Genomic DNA, 10461 nt, shown 5'->3' with positions numbered 1-10461 from the left:
TAGTGATTCTATTTTACTCCAAACAGGAAAAGATTCATTTGATTTATTGTCAGACAGTAACAACAGATTATGTGTGGTTTTATACAGTGTATTTTAACTTCTGGTTAAAACTGTATATAATTCTGATCTGAACACCTTTTTAACATTTATAGGGACTCGCTTGAACCAATCATCTTTTGTGGATCAGCTGCATTAAAAAAGTTGTATGGTTTTTCAGAAACATTAGATTACTACTTGCAATAGGTGAGAAAAAAGTCTTGATTTGTCCACCTGCTGTAAAGATGAATTCATAAGCCTGAATGACAACAGCAAAAGTACCGACTACAAGGATAAATTTGCAATGATTGATTAAGACTTCAGTTTACAATAGGAGAAACTGACATCAACACCATTTATTATGAAGAGTCAAATCCATATCCATTAAACATGTCCCTCATGAACATGTTGACATATATCTATATTCAACCCCAATCAAAGAGGTATTTACATGTTCAAAAATTGTGTTGATGAATATTAAAGGTTAAAATAAGTTAAAAAGATCAGCAGGCACCGATTCAGATGATATACAGTCATTTTTGAGTCCAAAGTTGTACAGCAGGACTGATGGAGGAAGAGCCAGCTTCAAGGCAGTTAGTTATTCTTCATCATCGTCATCGTCGTTGTCGTCATCGTTGTCATCATCTTCATCATCCTCATCGTCTTCATCCTCTTCCTCATCATCTTCATTGTCTTCGTCCTCATCATCATCGTCGCCGTCGTCGTCGTCATCTTCAGTGTTTACTTTGCCAGAAAGAACGTCTTCGATCCAGTCCTCCAGCTGCGTAGCCGTGGGCAGGTCCTCCTCATCCTCCATTTCCAACCACACACTGTCTGCCTGCGCTCACATTAAAAGGTTAAACTGTGACAGAAAATGTTGTTTTGGTCTGAACATCAGGTTTCGGGATCTTACATCTGTAACATTGACGACGCCGATCTGTGGTCTGAACAGATCCACCTTAAAGGTCTTCTCCCAGTAAGGAATCAGCTGGAAGGAGTCAGAAAGAGAACGTATAATTGTTTTGCCTTTGCACTCACAGTTACTCTGATGTAGGAGGCATGAGGCTCACCAGGGGGAAGTCATCAGGGTCGATCCAGATGATGCTGAGGTCAGGAAGGTGAGTGTTATCTCTGGCAACCTCCTTCAGGATCTCTAAGAACTCATAACCATCTGGAAAACAGGAATTTTGTTGTTACTGTTTAGCTTCTTTAAAAATATATATTGCGATTTATAAATATATTTTAATATACAAGCTTAAGTCACTATTCTTTTATATAAGTTCAGGCCTGTTTTTATTGTTTATGTTCTTAAAGATGCAGATCTCTAAACTATTCAGCTTATATCATACAAACCAGCCTGTTCCACAATGTTATGTAACCTTACCTGGGTCCTCTTCCTCTGCAAAAGCCACAATGTGGATGCCCTCAATGTCATCCTCCTGAAAAAAAAGAAGAAAGGTTTAACGCTAGTTGCTAAAAACAAATGTGAGAAAAACATAAAGCAAAATTATTAATATTGCTGCTCTCTGACCCAGGTCTCAAACATATCTTCTGCACGCAGCTTTCTCAGAGTTGGTCTGGTGGCACAGAAAATACAATATCACACATTGCATCATATCACAATGCAGAATTGTGGTTGCAAATAATTTAAAATATGAAATAAATCGAGGTAAGTCCACAGTTTACCGCCTGTGCTCTGTTATGAAGTCCACCAGCTCCTTCTCAGAGTGTGGCCTTCCTGGGACGGTGACGGGCTCCTCCATGAAGGGCTCATAGAAGTCCACCTCGTTCAGCTTCAGGGTCAGTTCTTTGGCCACCTGGACCAACAGAGGTAGATCAGCCAACAATAGCAGATTTCTGATGACAACCTTTCACACTCTGTTTGACACTTACAGATTTTTCAAATGTGGCGAAGAATTTAATGTAGGGCTGGAAGTGCTCTGCAGCCTCTTTAAATGCTTCATAATCTAAAAACAAAAACAACAGATAAAGTATGCGCAGCTCAGAGCTGAAGTATTATAGTAAATACATGTTTATTGTTGTATCCTTTTCTTTAGTCACAGATCGGCTTGTCCTTTGCACATCAGGGAGCGGAAATAGCTCATCTTTGACCTCAGTGCGGTTCTCCCACAGATGGCCAGATGGGATAAAGCTCCAGCACAGCTCTGATTGTATACTAGACTCAGTTTCTACTGTTTTGGCCAAATAACACTTTGTAGAAAAAAATTATATTTCTCTTAAATTGTGGTGGTCTTAGAAGAGGCAAGTTTCTTACATCTCAGAAAAGCTTTTGACCAGTAATATAGTTACTACATAAGTGTAGTTTTGATTTTCTTAACTGGGTGGGGTCCTGTTTGTCAATTCAATGTATGAATGCAAAACTATGAATAATCCCTGGAGATGAGAGGATTAAAATCTATTTTTACTTCAATCAAAATCAAAGAAATTCCTCTGAAATTCCTCTAAACAAGCAAGATGATCAGGCAGCAGAAAATTGTGCATTTTACAAACTAAAGCACTCACGTTCAGAGTCTTCACTCTTGAAGTAGCCAACAATGCGAATGTCCTCCTCCATTCTATCAAAGGCTTTTAGCTCCAGAGCGTTCTCTATGACCTCCACAGGCTCCTCCAAAAGCTAAAGAGAGAAGCCAAAGCAAAAAGCTTGGAGAGTGACCTGTGTGGACTCATAACTACGACCAGCACCGATTTAGACTCAAAGCTGGAAATATGCTCTGAAACAAATCTACTCACATCCAGCAAGAACTCCACCAGAATGTTTGCAGACAGCAAACCATCAAACTCAATTACTCTGTCATCTTTAAAAACATACACACTTCCCTCCTCCTCCAAGCCTGCAATTAAAAGAAAAACAATTTCAGCAAAAGGAAAGCTAAATATCTTCGATAATATTCATCTTGCATCTTGCATTCATTTTCTTCCATAAAGAAAAAAATGATTGAAGTCAAGCTTCTGTTCTCACCTAGTTTCTTTGCAACTTTTGCATCTTTGACTGAGTCAACCATCCCAAACCCAATGCTCTTCTCCTCCATGACCTGAGCAACAAGCTGAAAGTCAAGGAAGAAATATTAGGAAGAGTTAAAGTGAAAGAAAAGATCCACAGTTTCTGTATGAAGACAAACAAATCCGAACAAAGCTCCAAGATCACAGAAGATGGTTGGCAGCATGACAGGTGCTGCAGGCTAGAGGCAGAAAGATATAGTTACATAATCACTCAGTCTGCCTAGTTCTAAATATAACCACAGCCAGAGCATACAGCATATTATTGTTCTGGTATTTGTCATGTATAGTACAGGAGCTTTTTTGGTGTTTGACCTCCCCATGCAACAGAGAGAGGAACATACTGGTAAAGTGCTGCTGGGAGGACTTGCAAAATGGTGGATTTCAAGTTGGGTCAATACATACATGTATACACACACGTAACTCCAATTTGCAATGGCTTGAACGGTTCTTAACCAAATATTAGTAGTTTCTACAAACTCATCAGATGTTTCTTAATTTGACTTTTGTTACATCTTTTCTTGCAACATTTGGAAATTAAATCACCAAACGCAAAATTACCAAACATGGTAAAAAAAAAATCTTTTGGCTTAATTTAGTTTCCATGTAAACTGTACTGTGGTGCCTGAAAGAAATATCAGAAAAACAAAGCAAAAGAAAAACAGAATAGGTAGCAAAAAATAGAAAAATCAATTTTGCTATAAATTCAGGTGCCTGAAGTGGTGAAGCTAACTATTGTGTTAGACTCAAAGCTGGAAATATGCTCTGAAATCTGATATTGTGTCCAATTGTTTGGACAAAATATCTTTTTGTCAAGAAAATTAATATATTGCAGTATCTGAAACAACAATGCTAAGTCGGTCAGATAATTGTTGAGCATTCAAAATACTTATGTAGATATTGTGACACTGATAAAATGGTTTTCAAGCATTTGCAGAGAGATGTTTTTACTTGAACACTGAACTTGAACTATTTTCTTCTAAAAGGACAATACAATTTTTTATTGGGATATTACCATTGATTATCGTATTTTTCTATTTAAATGTTAGTTTTCTGTTTTATTGATTTCTTATTTATATTAAAAAAAAGCTCTTACAATCTATCCCCTTTTCTGCTGCAATAGTGCACATTTTCCTGCTAATGGAAACATAAAAGACTGTTGTATTCTAGTCATTAAATTTGTGTTGTCTTAGATTACTGTTTGAACACTACACTTGCAGTCACTATGGACACCTCATACCAGTTAGACAAATTCCTTAGATGAGATTTAATGGCTGCCTGATAATAGCTGATCTGCCCACCTGTGCAGGGAAGCTATTAGCAGGAGTTCAAATTACCTCTAACAGGTCAAAGAGGAGCCCCACTTTAGCTTTGTGCTGTGAGACAAGGCCGTTTGGTGCTAAACTTTAAGAACCATTTAATCTGGAAATCAGTTTGTGACTGAGGCCATAATATTAGATTTGGGTTTTTTTTATGTATTGTATTGCAGACAAGAATGTTGTGACCTTTAGCTGTTAAATACTGCAGATCTCTGGTTCTGAGCAGAGCAGCGCCACAGGGTGAAAAGAGCTCATATACTTCTATGGGATGGAGACGCTGTGAATTAGGGTGAAACAACCTCAAGTGACAGCAATGCATCTTATTGGATAACTGGGCATTCATAGAGTACAGACTGACCTTCAGGAGTATTCCTCTTATAGATAGATAAAACCCACAGATAATCATCTCCTATCTGTGGGTTTCCAGCTTACTGGAGCACAAACATGGACCTTTATATGTCACATATCATTTAATTCTGTACCACATCCACTCGCCTCTCTCTCTTTTATCAATTTGTCAATGTTTACCCTCCTTGTCATGCTTTACCTCCAGCACCAGCTCAGTCATCTGGTGTTGTTTCTGCAGCTCTTTATTGTCCGGCACTTTCTCGTGGTAGAACAAACAGAGCATGCTGTGCTTCTTCAAGGCCTTCTTGTAATTCTTGTCATTGATGTCGAGAACCCGGTCCTTCCCGTCATACTGAGGGAATTCCAGGCCCTTCTCAGCCGACGTCACACTCACAAAGCTCAGGCAAGGGAGCAGGAACAACCACAGGGAAAACATGGTCCACAGCTAACCATCCACCCGCACAGAGCGTGACTTGGTTTCAGAAGATGAAGCTGCACAACTGGAGAAGTCAGACAACCGAACTGGGAAAGGATGGAAGAAAGTGAGAAATCTCTGCAGAGGGATTTAGGAGGCAAACAAAAGTCTGTCAGCTGAAGTTTTTAGCATGCCGAGAGAAATCTCAAAACTTCTTAAGAAACTCTTTCCCCCGCTGCGTGATTCCTCCCTCACGGCTTCCTGTGGACACAAAGAAGAGAGGAGCGCACTCAGGCCTGCAATGTACTGTGGGTGGATACCATACATAGTCGAGCTTCTCTTCCCCTACTGGAGCAGGACAGGCCCATTTTTAGGAGACCAGTTGTTTGAAAGATAAAAATAGAACAGCAAGTGAGAAAGGGAAACACCAAAGGATGACAGTGGGGGGGAGTATTAAAAAAAGTATTCACTCTCTCTGATTTTTCATTTACAGACTTGATGTTGAATAGGCTGACCCCCCTCCTCCCCAGTTACAAGGAGGTTCAGAAGAAGCGGTTAGAGTTTTTTTTGGTGCAGTTGAAGGAAATGTTAGTGTATCTGAAGTGGCAGCTCACAGGACAGTCTGCTAACAGGTGTGTAACTAACAGTTCAAACGACTAACCCCTAGCTAACCTTTCTTTATAGTGATCTTTTCTATTGTTATTGCATGCTGTGATGCTTCAATGGCTTTTCAAAACTGGGCTTTACAATTAGTCTCTCTCTTAGTCCAAATGTACACAAAAAAGTTACTTTAAAAAAAAAAGTCCATCCAAAAATATTTATTTAGTTGATACCCTTGTTCTCAGCTAGTGGCAGCACCTGGATACCCGTACTCAATAGGTACTGCTGGACATTTGTTCCTGTTGAAACCAAGTGTGAAGACTCCCATAAAGTCTACAACTCACAACAGCTTTTTATCTACTGGGATTATATCATTAGATCATCTTAATTGTACAGTATACTGAGTGACACTTTGAACTAAATGAGTTTAGTTGGGCTGCACAGTGTCACAGGTAGTTGTGCCGTTACTCTACAGCAAGAAGATCCTGGTTTCCGATGAAGTTTACATGTCCTTTCCATGTCTGAAAGGGGTTCTCACTGGGGACTCTTGACTTCATCCCACTGTACAAAAACATTCATGCTAATTTTCTCTCTAAATTGCCCTTAGGAATGAGTATGTGTCTCTGTGTCTGGACTGAATCAACTTTCTGTATAGACAAACTGCCCAATTAAGTCTTCTTCACAATAGTCATATTCTCAAATATGAAAGCTTTCCAGGTGCTGACGTTTGAACTTCTGCTGCCCTCTGCAGGATAAAATACACGTAACTTGCTATAAATCCATACATAATTCGACATACGACTTTCACACTGTATAATATCTGAATATCTCTTACATTGAATTGAATAGAATAGCCAAATTCAAGAGTGTCAACTGTAAAGGGACAGGCAAATGGAAGAACACAGATAAACTTAGAAATAAGCAACTATAATTGAAAAGAAAACTTATGTAGTGTAGACCAAGGTTAGATTGTGTGCTTACTTTAGTTTTAAGTAGGTAGGGGCAGAACGAGAACAGCAATTGTTCTGCCCAGATTAAAAGACTGACTGATTTTGACTGGTTATGATTAACATTATGAAGATGAGGATACATCGACAGAAATATTTAGCTTTTCTTCTACATTTTGTCAAGCTTTTGAGGACAACATCCCGAAATTAATTACATAAAGATTTTTAAGCAAAGGAAAAGGTGAGCAGATCTTCACTGGTAATGCTTTTACTTTGAATTAATTTACTTATGATGTTGAAAGAGAGCAAAGTCTGTTTACTGTTTCAATCTTTATTTAACTTAAATTAGGTTTTAGGTTTTTGTGTGACTTTTTTTAAATAAAAGGGCAAACATCAGCTTGCTGTTAAACATCAAGCTGATGTTTGACAGCAGCTACTAAAGACGATATACTAGCAGTGGAAAAAAATATTCAATCTCACTGTAATTAAGAAAGACAGCATTGAATGAATGAATGAATGAATGAATGAATGAATGAATGAATGAATGAATGAATTGTCTGACAACCGTCATGGTTTGAGTCTTCTGTGTGTTTATTTTTGAGTTTCTTTGTCTCTATGGTCATGAGCTTTGGGTCATGACCGAAAGAACGAGATCGCGGATACAAGCGGCTGAAATGGGTTTTCTCCGTAGGGTGGCTGGGCTCTCCCTTAGAGATAGGGTGAGAAGCTCAGTCATCCGGGAGGGACTCAGAGTAGAGCCGCTGCTCCTTCACATCGAGAGGAGCCAGTTGAGGTGGCTCGGGCATCTGGTCAGGATGGCTCCTGGACGCCTCCCTGGTGAGGTGTTCCGGGCACGTCCCACCGGGAGGAGGCCCCGGGGAAGACCCAGGACACGCTGGAGAGACTATGTCTCTCGGCTGGCCTGGGAACGCCTCGGGATTCCCCCGGAGGAGCTAGAAGAAGTGGCTGGGGAGAGGGAAGTCTGGGCCTCCCTTCTGAAGCTGCTACCCCCGCGACCCGACCTCGGATAAGCGGAAGAAGATGGATGGATGGATGGATGGATGTCTCTGAGCCTCCGTGTTGTCCTGTCTCCCCTTGATTATTCCCAGTTGTGTCTCGTTCCCTGATTACCTCTTGTGTATTTAGTGTCACCTGTGTCTCTCTGTGTCTTTGTCGGATCCTTGTCGTGTTTGTCCAGTTCCCTGTTACGTTTTGAGAGCTTTTGCATCCGCTCTTTGTGTTGTCTGGACTTTTGTGGATTACTTGTCATCATTAAATTCATCATCATCATTCATCCTACCTGGGTCTCAGCGTCTGCCTCCACCACCACTTACCACAACTCATGACACTGACTGCATAGAGAAAGCACAATTTAGAGGGAGAAGCGTCCGCTCATTTCCTTTGAAACCGCTAGATGGCAGTATAACATAAGCCACTTTCCTTGGTGAAGATTTATGATTCCTCACTATCAAGTTAACGTTGCACGTCTTCCGGTTCTGTTAAAAAAAAAAGGGGGGGCGGGGGGCAAAATATATGTGTAAACCATTTCATTATGTTTCATTCTGATTTTTGGCTGAAGAAGGATGAAACAAACCACAAAGCCAAAAGACAGACTGAATTAAAATAGAGGTGCTAAATGGAGATCAGTCAGTTTTAATCTGTCAACACATTAGAAGTTATGTACAATGTTGTCTACATTGTACATGCTGTGCTGTCTTGACACAAATGTTACAAGCTTTTATTATCCAGCAGATGGGAACTTTCCTGTTCCAGTGAGATAAAATATTCACACTGTGCACCGAACTTCAGAATGACCTCGGGATTTTTCCTCTGCTTCTCTTCATCCCTGGTCAGTTTTCAGCAGACGCTGTGGGACAAAAACTCATTGCAACATTGTATGTGTTGTAACAAACTGCAAGTGGAGACCAAGTCATCCCTTTTTTTGTATGAATGTTTTACTTTCCTCTGTAAATGACACTATCAAACCTAAATACTACCAGTATATTTCCTGCTTTACAGATGAAAACTCTCATTAGAGAGATATTTGGTAAATCTTAATATGATTTGGAATTTCTTTCTTTTCAATCCCGGAACGAAGCTTGTTGGAGGCTCCAAACGACATTTGCAAAGCTTCCTTTAATCACTTTCTCTGAATGACAGCTTTTTTCTTGACACTCTTCTTTAAAGATTTGATTTGTGGAGATTTTCTCAGCTGAATTGTGAATCATTGCATCTCGTCCAGATTTAGAACATCCTCTTGGCTTCTTGGTTAATGATTTCTCTTATTTATGCTTTCCCTGCCCCCCCCCCCCAAAAAAAAGAAACACACATCCACAGCTGTTGCTCAGTGGGGATGTTTGTTCTTTTTTGTTTGTCTGTTTGTTTCTGTTTTCTCAGCACATAAAGTTTTTAATATTGGACTCATTTGACATGAGCACCTTTTTCTACTTGATAGTTGTTTTCCCAAAAAGATCTTTGGTTGACAATCAGTCTCCCAGAAAGTAAGATTTGTGGAGTGCAAAACTAATTATTGTCTTATGATTGCTGCAGCTCCACATGAGTCGCCACAGTCACCATCAGCAAATATTTTTGAAACTTTTCTTACATTTCTCTGTATTACAGTTTCTAAATCAGCAAATATCAATATAGGTATGTTGAATCTTTACAAAACTAGAGGCCTGTGAAATCCCTAATTACATGTATTGTTTGTGAAATTAGGGATGTGTAATGCAAAAATATTAAAGTATTGTTTTCATTACTTAAGTGATGCACAAATATAAGTAAATTTAAAGTCTTGCAGCAAAGTTGTGAAGTCTTTCTCAATATAGCCATAAAAAGCTACGGACAGCAAAAGCAAAGACTGCTATGACCAGAAGCTCTCTGACTTCATCCCAAGCTTCGCTGGATTAAACATCAGGGGTCAGCCAACCAATCCCTACAGTGAATGTGACATATGTAAACGATCCTCAAGAGCCAGTGAACCGTAAAACCCAAGCTGAGCTTAAATGTTACATAAGCTCCAAAATGCAGACTTGCACACACGCTCATCGACACGTTTTTACTGCTGCTTCCTCATTTTTTCACATGCACTCACATATATCCTCATTTATTTCTGTCTGAAATTCATTGCTGATTTCAGTGACACTGATTACTTCAGAATCAGAAATACTTTATTGAGTTGAGCCCTTTGGGGAAATTGCTTATTTGTGGGCAATGACTCCCATTCAAAATGTTGAATATTAGAAAATATAAAAATATGATAAAAGATCATACATAAATGTCAGATTTTAAACAATTTGCCTAATCATAAATGTAAACATCCTGACAGTGTTGTTTTTTAGTTGGCTTGGGAAGCAATTATCTGGTCTCAAATTCACAAAAAAAGAATGACTAATCCTCATCTTGCAAGTTATTTGTCCAACTGTTTAATCGATCAAACATTCTCCTTCTATAACTTGCTCATGTTATGAGTTACTCTCTATTTTCTTTCTCTCGTTTGTCCTTGAGTGAGCTACAACAGTATTTTTCCAGACGTGGTCATGAGATTTTCTTATTTAGTCACCACTCCCTCTTCTTGCCACAGACCAGAATCCCTCCTTTAATCTCACTGCCCTGCTGCAGTGAAAACTACACCTGACTCCAAACACTGTAACAAATTAACCTGAACCGTCTCTTTGACCCATTATTTATTGTTTTCAAAGTCAGCCTATCCAGTAGACGTCATGGAAATGTTTTTCAGTCCTTCTGAAGAAAATAACCTTGTGATTAAAATGTAACT

The 10461-nt window shown here is 39.3% G+C and overlaps 1 protein-coding gene across 1 annotated transcript; it reads right to left on the bottom strand.

Moving 5' to 3' along the window:
• Window positions 1–360: 360 nt before the first annotated feature.
• On the bottom strand, window positions 361–5455 carry casq2 (calsequestrin 2). The gene is made up of 11 exons (XM_028023942.1): window positions 4921–5455; window positions 3017–3101; window positions 2788–2888; window positions 2560–2671; window positions 1930–2003; window positions 1723–1853; window positions 1568–1613; window positions 1421–1475; window positions 1107–1207; window positions 950–1024; window positions 361–874 (listed from the first exon to the last, which is right to left on the bottom strand). Exons 1-11 carry the CDS (start codon window positions 5155–5157, stop codon window positions 635–637), a joined length of 1257 nt encoding a protein of 418 aa, XP_027879743.1. The 5' UTR covers window positions 5158–5455; the 3' UTR covers window positions 361–634.
• Between the last annotated feature and the right edge of the window lie 5006 nt (window positions 5456–10461).

Source organism: Xiphophorus couchianus, chromosome 7 (genome assembly GCF_001444195.1).
Source record: "Xiphophorus couchianus chromosome 7, X_couchianus-1.0, whole genome shotgun sequence".
NCBI lineage: Eukaryota > Metazoa > Chordata > Actinopteri > Cyprinodontiformes > Poeciliidae > Xiphophorus > Xiphophorus couchianus.
This window is presented reverse-complemented; position numbering and strand designations above follow the sequence as displayed.